Below are 17,478 nucleotides of genomic sequence, written 5' to 3' on the forward strand. Positions count from 1 at the left end.
ACCAACCAAGCTTTGGGCAAGAAAACCTTGAACTGGTTGAAGACTGGTCTAGACTCTACTAGACCAGACGAGTGTCTAGACCAGCTGGACCAGGGACGAGGAGGACTAGACCAGGGTCTAGACCAGGCAAGTGACTAGACCAGCTAGACTAGGGTCGAGGGGGTCTAGACCAGAGACGAGGGCAAGTTGGACCAGGGCGAGAGGGGACCAGACCAGCAAGGCGAGAGACTTAGACTGCACAGGCGAAGCGAAGAAACCAGCTACTCAACAGAGTGAGACTTCAGTTGAGGTCCCACCGTGATCGCCAAAATGAGAGCACCTGTAGCGCGGATAATGTGTCGTGCTCTCTACAGTGTGGGTGTCCCTCAGTGCAATGTGCGTGACAATCTCACTCAAACAAATGAAAACTCTCTCAAACAGAATGAAACACAGAAACAACGGATAACAACACAGAAACAATGGATAACAACAGAGACACAACAGTGGACCAGAACATGTGGACTCGACTAGCTCAAAGAACCATGTACAGACTCTGGCGTGGCAGCACACTCAGCTCCAGCCCAGGACTCACAGGTACAAATGGGGTGTCGAGGCTCAGATGTGCAGGGATGGTGAAGCAGTGCTCTGTGTAAGACTTCCTCTAGACGACTACGTGCAAGATAAGATAGAACTGCCCCAAACACGACTACTCATATGTACAACCATAAGAGCCACCAACGGCCCATAAATGTCCAGCCAGCTAAGTCTATCTCCAAACTGAGTGGTGGTGGTGACCTGGCCACGATGTCCACTAGACCACCGTAGGTACCCTACCACGTGTCACTCCCAGCCCAAAGGGTCCGTCCAGTGTGAACCAGACCAACTGTAGCTAACTGTCCAACTGCCTGTCCTGTGAAGTGACACTGTAGCCCTGCTACAGGTTGCCTGCCACAAGACCGCTCACCGTCTCGGTGAGAGGAAGACTGAAACTTTGAAAGAAAACTACTAGTATGTACAATGGTGAGTTCCTGGATCTGTCATCCAAGAGATAGAGTGGTGGCCATTGCTGCATCCGAAGGATCAGCCTCTGGAGGTGGGGCCATCAAATCGATTGTGGGGCCTTGCTGTATGCGAGCTCTCCTGTCAGTAAGTGTGTTTCCAGAGAAATGACCAGCCACCTGCTGCTGAGCCGATGGTAGCACCTGTCCTGTAGTGTACTGAGGACGTCGAGTAACACAGCCATGTCGATGTGCTCCAGCAACTCCATCACAACAAGTCATATTTTGCATCTGAGGCAATGGTGAAGACTGAAACCCCTGAGGAGGAGGATACTGTTGTTGTTGGTTGTAGTACTGAACGGCAACTGGAGTCTGTGAGTAAAGTCCCATAAACTGTTGAGAAGGACCCGTTGCTGCATGCTGCACTGGTGTACCTGCTCCAGTCCACCCATATCCCATACCCATCATCGTAGGCTGCGTTGCCCTATTTTCCTGTAACAACAATTCTCTAAATCCTTGTAGTTGATTCTGAAGGTCACTAATCACTCGAGACTTTAACTTCAGGGCCTGCTGGAGTGCGAAAATAGTGGCATCCCTATCCGCGATGGCGCTCTCAGCAACCTTCAGAGCTCCCTCCATAGCTGCGTAAGTAGCTACGTGACGTTGGTGTGTGGCTGCTAAACGCTTTGCTCCCAGCTCAATGGTGGCAATGGCTTGCCTAGACTCTTGCAATATATCCTCCGATAGCCGAAAAAATGATGTAGAGTCCGATCCTGTAGAAGGTCCTGTAATAGTGTCAGGGTGAAGAGAGTTGGACTGTAATAGTGTCAGGGTGAAGAGAGCTGGACAGTGGTACAGCTGGTGGGACTGCTGGTGGGACTGGTGTGACAAGTGGCACTGCTCGCGGTGGACTAGGAGCATGCCTCTCTGGACTAGGCGCATGTCTCTCTGTCGAAGTAGAGATGGTAGGAGTGGTTGCCGCAGGACTAGGCATAGGAGAAGAAGCAATTGCCACTGGGACATGGGAGCTAGTCACTGTGGTAGGTGTAAAAATAGCAGCAGTAGAGAGAGGAACACACACTGTAGAAGTCACAGCTGGGACATGCATAGTGTGATCTGGACCACCTGAACTTACCATCGAATCAGTAGTGATCGTATGCGAGGAACGTCGAACTGGTTGCTTCACTCGAAGCTGTTGGCTTTCGGAGACTGGCAGGGATACTAAAGATGCTACTGTGTCCTTCACTACCTTTGCCCTCTTTTTCTTTGGCTTTTCAGATAGATCCTTTGTTTGTTCAATATCTTTCCCTTTTCCCTTAGAGCTTTTATGCTGCATCGCCGCATCCACATCCATAGGACTAACAGGTATATTAATGACCCAGGCCAACATCGGAGCTGCGAAGCATTGAAAGCTAGATTGCACAGATTGCACCTGAGCTCTGAATCTTTTAGTCCGAGACTGTAAAGAGGTAAATAAAATTTGATGAAAGCCACATGGGATGGTGTGGATGAGCCAGCTAAGTCTATCTCCAAACTGAGTGGTGGTGGTGAATTGGCCACGATGTCCACTAGACCACCGTAGGTACCCTACCACGTGTCACTCCCAGTCCAAAGGGTCCGTCCAGTGTGAACCAGACCAACTGTAGCTAACTGTCCAACTGCCTGTCCTGTGAAGTGACACTGTAGCCCTGCTACAAGCGCGAATTACGACGAGGAGCACAAGTGACATTCATCTATGCTGCTCCTGTTTCCGAGAGCATTCAGGCTCCAGGTAAGTATTCTGAGTTGTTTACGAAATTTAAACATCTCTTTTTGTAGGATGATCTTCCACCTCGTCTCCCACCGGAGCGGCCGGAGGACCATCGCATCGAGCTTATGGAGGGAGCACAGCCTGTCAGCAAGGCTCCCTACCGTTTGAACTAGTCACAGGAGGAAGAGTTAGAGCGACAACTCACAGAGTTGGTGGCTAGAGGATTTATACGTCCTAGTGTAAGTCCTTTTGCTGCCCCTATTTTGTTCGTTCGCAAGAAGGATGATTCGTCTCGTTTGTGTGTTGATTACAGGGCATTAAACAAGATGACCGTCAGGAACAAGTTTCCGATACCTTGCATTGAGTATATCCTCGATAGGCTCAATGGGGCAAAGGTTTTCAACAAGGTTGATCTCAAAAGTGGATACCATCAGGTACGGGTATTCAAAGGCGACATTTTCAAAACCGCCTTTCGCACCGAGCGAGGGCAATGGGAGTATATTGTTATGCCTTTTGGATTGACAGGAGCCGTGGGTACGTTCAATCGTCTCATGGTAGGTCGTTTCGGCGATATGGTAGGTGTATGTGTGTTCATCTTTTTAGATGATATTCTCATTTTTTTTGCATCGTGGGAACAACATGAAAGAGATGTTGAAAGGGTACTAACTCGTTTGGATGAGTGTCAGTTGTACATTGCAGCTAAGAAGTTTGAATTTTTTCTTACTGAAGTCACTTATCTGGGTTATATCATTTCTGCAGAAGACGTCAAGTTAGACCCTGCGAAGGTGGAACAAGTTCGTAATTGGGATTTGCCCAAAACTGCATATGATGTGCGTTCTTTTCTTGGTTTATGTCAAGCATATAGTTCGCACATAGAGAATTTTGCACGCATTGCTGCACCTATGACTGATGTTTTGAAAGAGGTAAAGACTCGCCGTCAGCGCGTAGACTTGTCCGAGGCAGCCATTGAGGCTTTCGTAGCTCTCAAGGTTGCGGTGACAGAAGCTCCTTGTCTTATCCTTGCTTCTTGATATGATCCCTTTGAGGTATGGACGGATGCGAGCAATGTCGCCATAGGCGCTGTGCTCTAGCAGCATGGTCGTCCAGTAGCTTTCCTTAGCCGGAAGCTCAATAGTGCGGAAAAGAATTATTCAGTTTATGATAAAGAACTTTTGTCTGTCATTCACTCTCTTAAACATTGGAAGCATTTTTTGTATGGTAGAGAGTTTATAGTGCGCACAGATCATCAAGCCCTCAAGTGGCTCCAGTCTATGCCCAGTGCACATTGGAGTGATCGCCAAGCACGGTGGTCACAATTTTTTGAGCAATTTGGCAGTTTGATTGAGCATGTGCTTGGAAAAGCTAACCCTGCTGCAGATGCGTTGAGTCGCAAAGGACAGATTTTGGCTCTTGATACAAGAATCACATTTTCTATACAGGGCGAGTCTTTTGACAGCATGAAGAATCAGTATGCAGATTCGGAGTTTGGTAAGTATTGGTTGCAGGCTCTTGCTTCCCAAGGGCCCAACAACTATCTCATTCGTGATGGATTGTTATTTTTTCGTCAGCGTCTATGTGTGTTGCCCTCTCTCAGGCCAACCATATTGCATGATGCACACGACTCTCTCATGGGTGGGCACAAGGGAATGAACACCACATTGGAAAAGATTGAACGTTTTTTTTATTGGCCTAAAATGCGGAAAGACGTGTTTCGTTATGTCACACAGTGCACCATATGTCAAAAAGTAAAAGCTCCTCGGGGTAAGCAGCAAGGCCTCTTGCTTCCGTTGCTTATTCACGAGGGACCTTTTCAGGATATCTCTATAGATTTTGTGACTAACTTACTACCAAGTCTGCATTCAAGGAACACTCAATGTTTAACGATTATTGATCGTTTCAACAAATTTCGCATGTTGATTCCTTGTAAGGCCACAGTTACTACACAAGATGTTGCACGGTTGTTCATAAAGCATTGGTACCCCCTCTGTGGTTTGCCAAAGTCCATTGTTTCAGATAGGGATGTTAAGTTTACGTCCAACTTTTGGCGTGCTCTCTTTGAAAATTTTGGCACAAAGTTGAATTTTTCATCCGCTTTTCATCCACAATCAGATGGTCAAACGGAAATTTATAATCAGTTGGCTTTTGATGTATTGAAGTCTTATGTTCATGATCAGCAGTCTCAATGGGAGCTCTATCTCCCATTAGTTCAGGCTATTCTCAATGATTCCTTCTCTTCTGCTATTGGTCGAACTCCGTATGAGGCAGCTTTTGGCCGTCGATTCCAGTCAGTGTTGACTCGATCGGTCAGTCAAATGCCTGATGCCAATGCTGAGAGTCAGTGATTGGATGAGATTTCTGAGAGAGTGAAGCTTCGGCTAAGCAAGGCTCAGGAATCTTATCCTCGACAGGCTAACAAGCATCGTCAGGAGGTCTCGATCAAGGAAGGGAGATTGGGTGTATCTACGAATCATGAAACAACGTCTTAAGCAAGTTGGAAAGAAATGTATTAAGTTATCTTTTCGTATGTATGGTCCTTTTCCAGTCATCAAAAAGATTAATGAGGTTTCAATGAAATTGAAGTTGCCTAACTCATGGTCAATGCACAACGTTTTCCAGTTTCTTGGTTGAAAGTGTTTCAGGGAACACCTCCAAAGGATGTTTCGGAAGAAGAAGAACCGGAGATCATCGATGAAGCTGAAGTCATGGAGCCGGAGCAAGTTTTGTTGCATCGGTTTCGCCATGGTTCAAAGAAACAAGTAAGACAGTATTTTTTGAAGTTCAAGGATCGCGGAACCCATGAAGCGGTGTGGGTAGACGAAGAGTTCTTCAAGGATTATCCAGAGTTGTTGGCAAACTACAAGGAAGCCATGCAGCTCGGTACTAGTACCTCACTTTAAAAAGGAGGGGATGCCACGTGACACATCCCAACCCTATGTGCCCGTGGACAAGCTACACCATAGAAGGGTTTCCGTCAAGTCGAGTCAGTTTTAGATTAGAAGTGATGTGGCACTTTTGTGAGTCTATTCGTAGACCGTGCATGCCCAGTCACTCAGTGTAGATGCATATCCTCTGGTTGCACACTGCATAAGCATAAGCATTTCCATCAGATTCCATCAGAGTCAGTTTGGGGTTTTTCAAGTGACTTTATCCCATTTTTTCCTATTTTTGACATTTTTGACTTATTTATTAAGTGACTTTTGTTGGGTACTCAGTAGGGCAAATTGGGTAAGTTAATATATAAGCAAACCCAAGATAGCACAAATTGGCAGATGAGCAAAGGCACAGCAGGCTTCCCCAAGCAACAGGTGTCCCTCCCTCTCTCAGCAAGACCCTCCCCAAGCCCTTGGCGAGGCCACTCCACCAGCCAGCGTTTCCATCATCGCCATAAGGATCCATCCCCTTGGCGTTTATCCAGGTTCAGCCATCGCCATTCCAGCACCATTGCCTGGCGTTTTCCCCCTTCAAAGCCTCCCAAAGCCAGCGTTTTCTGGATCGCTAAACCATCAGCAGGCTGCAGCGTTTTTGCCTCAACGTTTCAGCATTAAAACGCAGCCTTGACTGAAGCAACCTCAGCGTTTTTACCATCAGTCTCAGACCTTGAAAAACGCAGCAATTCCTCAGCGTTTTCAGCTGGTAGCAGTCCTTCAAAAATGCAGCCTGAACCATTTGAACTCAGCGTTTTATTTCAGCCTAGAAACATCGACAAAACAGGGATTTTCAGCCACCAAGATCACCCCAATTCTCAGCCCTTAAGCCCTTGTGGACAGCAGATACAAGAAGACCCAAATCAGCCCCAAAGTCATCATCGTCGTCATCGACATAGCATGCATCATCATTGTACACCTTTGTGCAATCAAAGTTAGACCACTCTCGCCGATGAGAGTGGGGCCTTCGGAGGAGGGTTTTACAACCTCTCGGGTGTCGTATCTCTTTTCTCTCCTTCTCTTTCTCTCACTTGCACGCACAATATCCACTCACTTTGTTCGTGATCATAGCACTCTCCATAAAGACGGAAGGCTCTCTCCTTCCCTAAGAACTAAAGGAACCTTGAGAAATAAAGATCACTAATGTTGAGAAAATACAACATTTATTCTGCTGCACCTAACATGATGCGAAGTGGATGGAGGAGGAGGACCTAGCAGATACTCCTCAGATTGTGAAACTTTACCTCGATGCTTTTGGTTTAGCATAGTCTACTCAAAATGGAACCCAGAATTCAGCTTGGCCGGAGATTTGGTGCAGTGGGATGCACAAGAGGGGAGTCACTCCGCTCCTTTGTCAACAGATGCCTCGATTTTGATACTAAAGTCACTGATGTCTCTTTGAGCTTCAAGGATACTGAGAGCTAACAATATTTTTTTTTTTCGAGAAAAAGATCCTTCTATTAGTTAATGAAAACTGCCCATAGGGCTACATCCACCTCTGCGAGAGAGGGCTACAACAAGCATGATGGGGAGACTCTCCCAATGAAAAAACAGCATATATACAATGAGGCTATCTCTGCTCTAGGCCACGCCGTAAGAGCTCCCAAGATCGAAGCAAACTCACAGCGAATCTGTCCTCCAGTCTCCTGCTCAAACCAACTCGGCGCAGCTCTGAAAAGATCCATCTGGTCGAAGGTTGCCAAGGACCTCCTGACTGAGGCACCCTGGCACGAAGCCTCTGCAACAAGAATTCCTTCCAGGGCTCCTCGCCTGGAAGAAGTCCTCTGACGACAAACTTCCCAAGAAGGGCTCTGCTGTGCTGTGCAGGATCAATGATCCCAAGCCCTCCCTGAGAACAAGTGTGATGACCGACCAAGCCACCTTGGCTCGGGCAATCTGAGTATCGCGACCTGACCAAAGGAAGTTCCTGATCAGCCTCTCTACCTGGCTGATACAAGAACTCGAGAAGATCCAGCAAGAAGTGATGTACCACATAGTCGCCAACAACACCTGGTTGGCAACTACTACTCTACCAACCAGCGAAAGTCGTGCTGAGCTCCAATGTAACAGCTTTCTCCTGATGGACAGGAGAAGAGGAGCAATCTGCTGCTCGGGGGACAAGTCCAGACCAACCTGACAACCCAAGTACCGAACTGCAGTCCCTGGAGGAATCCACCTGAAACCCTCTCCTGGCATCCAATCTGGCACAGGAGCACTGCCAACCGAGAAAGCCCCTGTCTTTCTCCAGTTGATCAATGCGGCCGATGCACAGCAGAAGGTGTCCAAAGCCTGCTCACATCTGTGTAGATTGGCCTCCTGGCCCTCTAAGTACAAGGCTGAGTCGTCGGCAAACTCAGCGTCCAGAAGCTCATCTCCCCGTATAGGGAGTGCTAAGCCTCTCAAACCAACCTGCTCTGACACCAAAAATCTGCTCATCGCCTCCGCATAGAACAGAAAGAGAAAAGGGGCAAGAGGACAGCCCTGTCTGACCGAACGTGTGAGCATGAAGCGCTCACCTCTACCTCCTGCCAACAGCACCTGACTGTGAGCCTGTCTGTACAAAGCTGACACCCCTCTGATCCAAGCATCTGAGAAGCCCATCCTGCGTAGCGTGCCCTCTAGAAAGTCCCAGTCAACTCTGTCGTATGCCTTCTCAAAATCGAGAAGAAGAATCACAAGGTCCTCCCCACGGAGCCGTGCAAGGGCAGAAGCCTCCCAAAAAGTGAAGATGTTGTCAAGGATACTGCGTTCCTTGACAAAACCTATCTGAGTCCCATGTATAAGGCTCTCCAAAAGTGGCTGAATCCTCAAACTCAGAGCCTTGGCAAGAATTTTGTAGGCTGAGTTGAGAATGGTGATGGGGCGCCACTGTCGAATCTCATCCAAGGAGCCACCCTCCTTTGGAATGAGGTAAATCAGGCCCTCACTCATGCTATCCGGCATCACTCCTGTGTGCAGAATGTACTGAAAGGCACTACAAAGATCTGGGCCAAGCAGGTCCCAGTACTCTAAGAAGAAGCTGGGAGTCAGCTCATCCTCACCTGGACAGCTACCACGAGGGAGGGCCCTAAGAGCCGTGTGCAGCTCCTCAAGCTGAAGAGGTATCTCTAGCCTCTGGCGCATCTCCTCAGTCACAAGACAAGGCATCTGTGCCCAAACCTGCTCCCTGCATGCAACCTGTCTCTCTGACTTGGGCTCAGCCGACAGTAGCTCACGGTAAAATTCAGTAGCAACTGCACGCATATCCTCTGGCTCACAAACAATTGACCCATCTGGTCTCCTCAACTGATTGACCTTGGCATGCGAGTGCCGAGGTCCCACTGTCTCAAAAAAAGCACCTGTAACTCTGTCACCCACCTGAGTCCACTGAGATGCCTGTCGATGAAAGGCAAACTCATGGCGCCTCTCCTCTGTGCAAGCAAGCTCCTGTCGAGCCTGCTGTAACTGCTCCTCCAACCATGGACTGTCTGGATGCTGCTCCTGCATCCTCTGTAGTGAAGCAATGCCTCGTCTGAGACGCTGCTCCTCCTCTCTCGCTATAGCCCGTCGAGCCAGAGACTCCTGGAGAAAGAAGTGGCTAAGCTGAGCTAGGGTTGAGGCCACTCTGTCTGCAAGTGGAGCCTGGCTGTCCTTGCCCTCTGTCCATAGAGCCTCGACCCTCTCTCTGAGTGCTGAGTCCAACAAGACCCGCTCTGGGATGCGAAGCATCGTGCTCCCACTCCTCTGCCTGTTTGCCACTGTGAGGATCACTGGTGCATGGTCCGAGAAGGATGTCCCTGCCAGGATGCCCACTAATCCCCCCAAGTCACTGAAGTGGTCACTAGTGTAGAAGCGATCTATGCGCGATAGATTCACTCCTCCCACTCTGCGGTCCGATCTAGAGAAGGCAAGACTCTCTGGAGGCCTCACAAAGCCAGAATGCTGCCATGTATCCGAGACCCTCAAAGTCATACACAACCTCTCCCAAGCTGCTAACTCGACTCCATGCACAGTAGCATGGCTGCCTTCGATCCTGTCAGAAGGGTTCTCCAACATGTTGAAGTCCCCTCCTACACACCACTGGTCAGCCCGTGGTAAAGACTCAACAATCTGTGACCAAAACTCTGCACGAGCACTCGCCATATTGGGCGCATAGATGTTCAGGAAACCCACATGGCCACCCTGAACCTGCATAGTAATCCACTGAGCCCTGCCTGGCACAATAATCCCTCTGCCCACAATGGCCTGCTGCAATGAGTCCGCAATAGTCATACATACCCCTCCCTGGATGCCTCCAGGTCCAAAAGCAGCTGACCAAAAGGTATCATAGCGTCCACGCAAAATCTGACCACATCACCGAATGTGGCTCTCAGACAAATGGTGCTCCTGAAGCATAAGGAGATCAATCTCTCCTCCCACAAGGCAACGCTGAAGCTCCTAACGCAATCGGCCCCGCTGTCGCTGAAACTGGGGCCCACCTAGTCCCTGCACGTTCCACGAGACGATCCTCATGGGGAGCGAGAGAGAACAGATGCTGCCGCAGCAGCAAGACGAGCTATCTTCGAGGCTGGCTTGGATGGGAAGTAATCCGCATCCGAGCGTCCTCTAGATAGGCGAGACTGCAGTGAGTGCCTGGCCCAAGCCTAAGCAGAGCGAGCCGTGCGTAAAGCAACCTCCTCTGTCGAGGAGTCCTCATGGATGTATACATAGCAAGTGAAACACTGCGTATCAGCAAAAAAGTACACCACAATGTGTCTACATCCTGCTGAGTCTGGGGGTGTCACCGCAAACTTGGCCAGTGGCCACAAAGTCTGCAGCAAGTCTGTAACGCCAAGTTCTCCCATGTGGTGAGAGAACTCAAGAACCTGTGTATGCAACCATCCCACCACTGAGTCGAGGGACGACTCTGTCTCAGTCCTACCACAGAGGGGAAAGGAGAAACCAACTGCTGAGTCCAAGGCCTCTGTCCCCCTAGCAGCGAGGAACAAAGCGTGGACTCTGAAGCAGGCTGCCTCGTGGTTTGCTGCGGAATCGCCGAAAAAGCGAGTGAACTCGTAGTCGAAGAAATCCTAGCGGGGTCGGAGGTCAATGCTCGTCAAACCACGAGGGATAGCTGCAAGAGAAGATGTCTGAATCTGCAGAGGGGGCCGCATGAAGGGCTGACCCTCTGTCGCTAGGCGACTCGTGGCAAAGGCGCTGCCAAGAGATCTCCTAGCCGCCGGCGAGGGACCAGTCTCCTGAGCCGACTGTGGTACTGAAGCAGGAGGAGGGGGAGAAGGGGCTGGGGGGGGGGGCGGGGGAGAAGAGAAACGGGGTGGGGCGACAGAGACATGGGGGGGGCGAGGTGGGGAGTGGACGGGAGCAGAGGGCGGGGGAGGGGATGAGGAGGAGGAGGGGAGATCGGAAGGCGAAGCGGCTGGCGAGGGTGAAGCGGAGGTGGAGGCTGGCGTAGGGGGCTCATCCTGCTCAAGAGGACAAAAGCGGTTCCCCGTGGGAACCCACTGCTGCTGAGTAGGCACCTGAGGGCCACTCTGAGTGCCAGGCTGTCGCTATGGCCCCTGGCGTCGACGGCCACGGGCCTGCTGCCATCCCTCCTCCGCTGGAGCCCCAGGCTCGGAGGGTGGCGCTGAATCTGTGCGCTGTGTCGCTGGCTGTGGCTGCGGCCCAGCCTGCCAGGCTGAGGTGCGGGTCTTGGTCTCCTCCGTGGACAGGCCTTCGCTAGGTGGCCCATCTGTGTGCAAATGAAGCACTGGTTCGGGAGACCCGAGTACTCCACACTTTGTCTAAACCAACCCCCACTCACCCGAGGCAGAAGGATGACCTTCGGGAGCGTGTGGGTATCTCTGACCAAAACTCGAACTGAAGGGATGCCAGCCGCCTTGGCAGCTACTGATGCTGCCGTACGAGGCGTCTCCAGGACAGTCCAGATGGCGGAGCCAATCCTGGAGAGAAGTGGAAGGTACTCCCTCCGTAAACCCGGAAAGCAGACTGAGATGGGGATGTCCGCCTCCTCTACTAGCACATCCGAAGTCGGGTCAAAACCATGTCGCCACCGTCGAAAGTGGGCACGTGATGCTCGGATGGCCAATGGACTCATAGCTATGACCTTGGAGGCCATCTCGGAAGTCTCGAACTCAATCTGGTAGTACCCCCGTCTGAGAATCTGGACATCCAAGATCTTGCCCACCTCTACGAGGAGGCGAGCCTGGAGAAGGTCTCGCAGCTCTCCTCTGCTAGGACGAGTGCCGAGAACCTTGCAGATGACAGAAGTCACCTGCAAGCGTTCTACATCTGTGGCAAGGCTCGCTTGCTCTGTCGGCGAAAGAGCAAGTCGAATGGTAGGCTCAGCGGGGTCGGGCGAGGGGGCTTCAGGCGAGTCCCTCTGTGGTGAAGCTGGAGCCTCCATCTGTGTCTACTGCTGAGTCGAAGAAGCGGGTGGTGAAGAAAAAACCTGCAAACAAGTCAGCCAAGCACTTTTTCCGAAGAGAAAGTGTTGTCGAGCCAGGTGCAGAGGGCCTTCGGGAGCGGAGAGGATAGGGGGGGGGGGGGGGGGGGAGGGGGGGGGATGGGGGGACGGTGAGGACAAAGAGGGCAGCCGTGCAATGTGCGGGTGCACAAGCAGTAGCGAGTGGGGGGGAGGTGTGGGGAAGGCAAGGCGAGAGGAGGGCAGCGGGCTGCGGGCAGCCTTTGGGGCAACGCGCAGATAGGGGGGGGGGGCAGCGGGTGGGCTGAGGGGCAACGCGCAGGGGCTGAAGGGGGTGGGGGGACAGTGTAGGGGCAGCGGGGGGGGGGGGGGGGGGGGGGGGGGGGGGAAGGTAGCGATGGCGCAGCAAGGGGGGGGCGAGCAGCAGTAGCGAGCCCAAGTCCGTAGTGCTTTATTGAGAGCTAACAGTATTCTGTTGGATGACTTTATGAAATGGAATTCCTGATTATGATACTGATTTGTTCTTGACTTCTTTAAAGTGCAGGAACTGATAGACGAAATGACTGCAGCATTTTGGTCTGATTGATCTCGAATAGACATGGTTGCAATAGGGGTTAGTCAATCGGACATCGATGAGGTCCCGATCGGATCTTGATGCGATTGCTAGCTACATTGCCGATAAATCATGCTCTAAGATCCGAATGAATGTTGAATGTCATGTGATGTCTAGTGATGTCCTATGATGTCGTGTGATGTGATTGTCAATTGGTACATGTGCTAGATGTGTGTTCCTAGTACGTAGGTACTAACAGTCAGTGTCTGCTAAGACGGTTTATGGCCTCTGTCTGTGTTGCAGGCGTAATCGAGGGCGATTACAATGCTTTCAAGAGGGGGGTATGTCACAAAGTGATGATGTGTCTATTTGAGAGCATGCGGGAAACCCTAATCCCGACTACTACGGAAAACCCTAATTCTAAAAACCCTAACCCTAAAACTTGCAAATCCTAAAAACTGTCATAAACCCTAACCCTAACCCTAACCCTAGGGCAGCAGGCTGAGAATTCCGTGAAATGCTTTGGCATGCTGACGTGGCACCGTACGGCAATCCCGGAAAAAGAGGCGAGATTTGCGGAAATCCTGCCAGCGATCAATTGCTTTTCTCTACGCAATTGTGTGAGAGAGAGAGAGAGAAAAAGACTTTATTTTATTAAAAGCTCAAGAGAGCTTGTGAGAGAAAGATTCTGCTTTTGATTTGAATCTTTTGGGGCTCTGCTTTTGGCAACCCTTGTAAACAATAAATAAGCGGTGAGGGCTCCCACTCTGGGTAGCATCTGGACGTAGAGTTTGAGAGTGAGAACCCGACCCACGCTTGTACTTTGAACACGATTTATACATAAAGAAATACCGAAAGGGGCGCCAGTCTTTGGGGCCAATATCTCTAGGCACGGAACTCCGCCGGCCAATGCAAATCTATTGTGAATTGTGGATTGTGAATTGTTTTGAAGTGGTTATTTGGTGCTGTCTTGATTGATTCTTGACTTGGAGTGTCCAAGTCTGTTACATAGTGGCTGTACGGTGCTGATGTGGCAGCCCATAAAAGGTTGTGCAAATTGCGAAAGTGCCACGTGGCAGCGTAAAAGCTTTTAGGCACCAGCTTTAGCTCAATTGTTTTTGGGCCCAGTGCCAACTCTTGTAAGTATTCTCTCCTCGGCTAAGAGCCTTTATAAGGAGCCTTGGGGGTCGTCTATTGCAGATCAGTGCATGGCTGCACAGTTGCAAAGTGACTCCCCGGCAATTGTACTTTGTGATTGCTAATACAAAGTGAAGTAGCGAAAGGGTGCCAAACTTTGGGGCCAGTGCATTTGGAAGCGAAACTCCGCCACTTCGTGTCGTGACTACTTTGAGTTTTGAAGTTCAAGTGATAAAATTTTCTGGTTCTATTCATGTGTTGTTGTGGGATTCTCGTCTTGTTAGCTCCAAGCCGGTTACACTCCACTCCTTTGTTACAGATTACTTAGATGGGATTACAGTAAGGTGACTTCTCTTTAAGATTTTGGCGGTATTGAGAGGCTGACATTACTCTACAGAGTGACTTTATGATATTTACATAAAAAGTTGAATGTATTTTGCAGGATTATGGTTTGGAATTCCTTAAGCACTGAACGATTCATGTACTTTTACATGTGTCTTATTGTTTGAGTATGTGTTCTAGAGGAATGTTTGCAGCATTTTGTCTTGATTCACACGAGAGGTGGTGGGAATCTGAAAGTGACAAGATTTAATATGAGTGGTGACTATGATGGATCGAGGGAGGATGAAGCTCTACTTCTAAGGGGCTCAGAATGCAGGCGTGTATGCATAGGGTACACAAGTATGATATGCACTCTAGCTAGCTAACTCCATTGTGTACTATATTGGGGGTGTAGTATGGTATACATCAAAGATGGGGGTATCAATAGCTTCTTGAAATATATGCGTGAGGGAGAAAGAGAGAGAGAGATTCAATGAACCAACAACTTGGCAATGAATAAGATGATTATTACATGGAGGGTTGGGGTTCCTTATATACCCCTCAAATGAATTGCTGGACCGAATCTCATGTCAAATATGTAAAAATATACCCAAAAATGACAAAATAATTAAATAGAATCACATAGGGCATGCACTTGAGATCCATAACTTTAACATCTTTTTCTACTCCATAAGGGCAAAGGGACATTCTCTGAAAATAAGGAACCAAGTAAAGAAGGGGTCATCGATAGTGTGATATCTAGTCTTGATCACATTCATTAATGTGCTGTTTATAATAGTACCACTCTTTGTGGACACTGTTCTCTTTGTTAGTGAGACCTCAACAGTCAAGTACATACACACATTTATCATACCAATTTTCTGTATGCAGCTTATGAATTTGCAAAGGCCACTATGCTTGTTTGATCAAGTCATTGGGTCCAGTGCCATGATATTTCTTTCGATAGCCTGAGGCTATGGTTCCTGTTTTGATCACCATCCAGCATGTACAAGCTCTCTTCGCATAGCTTTCTGTGCAAGCTGACAGTCTCATTTCTTTTATGATATCATGACATGACAGGATAAAAAAGGACGATTGTATCTGGTTTCTGCATTAGCACCTACGAATGTAGATTTGAAAGGTGAAAGAAATTGTTGGTTGATCTAGAAGTTATGTATATAGATATATATATGAGTACATTGTAAACGGTAAAAGAGGCAATGTTTGGTGCAGCTCTTTCACAACGCTTGGGTCTTGGCAAAGGTGGCTTGCGTATGGCACCGGAGGATGCCTTGCAAGAAGTGCTGAAGGTGTGAAAGTTCTTATTCAGACTCCTAGGAACGGTTTAGATCATTGGAGGTGTGTTTATGCATGTTTATCTATAATGAAATTTCAGGTTCCACTTGGGAGTGTAACGCCACTTGCATTAATCAACCCTTCAGCAAGGTGCTGGGTGGGCTGCTTCAACAAACGTGAATATGGCAACTTCGGGTTCTTCAAACTGTCCATTCATATGCTAAGTTGCTGCATTGTTTTTCCTTTTTAATGTCTATCAGATCTGTGATTTTACTCCTGGATCATCGGTATCGAAATCAGGCAAAGCTCTTATTTCACCCACTTGTCAATGACTCAACGCTCGGTGAGTTTACATGTCGGTTCTTCTGTCATTTGCTTTGAAATCAAGTGTTGTCGAGTGTGGCTGCTCATAAGGGGCTAGAGTCATTATCCGCATGGTGTGCAATTTCTCTTCATCGGAGATACATCGATGCACATCTCTCACATAGGCTGGGATGTGCTACTGGCAGATTGGAGATAAAGGTTGGGCAATATGGTGGTGTCAGGCATAGCAGAATTGAAAGATTATACAGAATCGAGCAATCGAACTATCACAATCCTCTGTTTTAATCTTGCTTTAGTGGACAAGACTTTGCATTATTGATGGTTCCTGTTTAGTAGGAGTAGAGAGCTTGATAGAGAGTTATGTCATACGCAGATCTCTGTGGAGAGATGAAGATCTGATATAGAGAATCGAGAGATGGAGATCTACTTATATGGTGTGCTCATAAGGGGCTAGAGTCATTATCCGCATGGTGTGCAATTTCTCTTCATCCGAGATACATCGATGCACATCTCTCACATAGGCTGGGATGTGCTACTGGCGAATTGGAGATAAAGGTTGGGCAATACGGTGGTGTCAGGCATAGCAGAATCGAAAGATTATACAGAATCGAGCAATCGAACTATCACAATCCTCTGTTTTAATCTTGCGTAAGTGGACAAGACTTTGCATTATTGACGGTTCCTGTTTAGAAGGAGTAGAGAGCTTGATAGAGAGTTATCTCATACGCAGATCTCTGTGGAGAGATGAAGATCTGATATAGAGAATCGAGAGATGGAGATCTACTTATATGCTTATTTATCTTCTAAACCCCTCCCAGCCCCCTCCCCTGCACTTACTTTGTCTGGTAAGTTTCCCATAGGTGATCCCCTAGGAGGGACTGAGGAGATTTGTGGGCCCAAGAAAGGAGTTCCTCTCAAACAGAGAGGACAGTTTCTTATTGTATGAAGTAAATGATAATGTTCTAACGTATGTGTAACAAAGGACCATCTTTCATGTTACCACGCATTCAGAAGTCTCTTGAAGTGGATTGTGATGCTTGTCGGAGCAGTTTTATGGTAGCAAGATGGGCATATAGTTGCCTATGAGAGTAGGTTGCTCACTACGCCAGAGAGAGTGACACAGATTTATAATAAATAACTTTTAGCAATCATCCATGCTCTGAGTTCCTTCAAGCCCTATCTAGATGCCAGGTGCCGATCTTATTAGTAGAGCGTGAAGGAAGTTGTCCGATAAACACATGAGGTGGGCATTATCTGGAGATTGCTCATCAGCTCGCTGCTGCTGACCCCCCCTTCCCCTTTTTCTCCCGGCTTGTTGCGCTCACCCCTCCCCCTCGCCTCGCTGCCTACCGCTGCCCCTCGCCCTTCCCCCCTTTTTCTTCCTCTTTCCCCGCTTCGGTTCTCCTCGCCAGGCTTCCCCAGCAGTTCCTTGGACTCACTCGGCGTGTTCGTTCCAGCAGGAGAACGTTTTGTCTTCTTCGACCTCACTTGTAGCAATAGACACAGATGGAAGCGCGTGCTCTGCCTCAGAGGGACTGAGATGAACCCCCTGGCCCTACCCATCTGACTTGCTCTCTCGCCGGCAGAGCAAGCGAGCCTTGCAGCAAAAGTGGAGCGCCTTCTGGCCACCGCTGTCATCTGGCAGTCGATCCAACAGAGGCGAGGTGCGTGACCTCCTTCAGGCCCGTCTCCTAGCAGCGGTGGGGGAGATCATCAACATACAGCTTCTTGGGCGGGGATACTACCAGATTGAGTTTGAGACTCCTGAGATGGCTGCTAAGGTCATCTCAATG

General features: G+C 49.1%; 1 protein-coding gene across 5 annotated transcripts in view; it reads left to right on the top strand.

Moving 5' to 3' along the window:
• Positions 1 to 17,478, top strand: part of LOC147456846 (YbaK/aminoacyl-tRNA synthetase-associated domain-containing protein) — a 111,625-nt gene that overhangs the window by 44,231 nt on the left and 49,916 nt on the right. For all 5 annotated transcript variants that reach the window (XR_015188042.1, XR_015188043.1, XR_015188044.1 and 2 more), the window contains 4 exons: positions 15,146 to 15,206; positions 15,299 to 15,375; positions 15,462 to 15,511; positions 15,622 to 15,704. Coding sequence is in view for 2 of the 5 variants with exons in the window: in XM_086511969.1 (XP_086368095.1) it covers positions 15,146 to 15,206; positions 15,299 to 15,375; positions 15,462 to 15,511; positions 15,622 to 15,704 (271 nt within the window). In the remaining 3 variants the exon portion in view is untranslated. The remainder of the gene's footprint in view (positions 1 to 15,145; positions 15,207 to 15,298; positions 15,376 to 15,461; positions 15,512 to 15,621; positions 15,705 to 17,478) is intronic.

This window comes from Adiantum capillus-veneris, chromosome 5, assembly GCF_014529385.1.
Source record: "Adiantum capillus-veneris isolate H3 chromosome 5, ASM1452938v2, whole genome shotgun sequence".
NCBI classification, from domain to species: Eukaryota; Viridiplantae; Streptophyta; class Polypodiopsida; order Polypodiales; family Pteridaceae; genus Adiantum; species Adiantum capillus-veneris.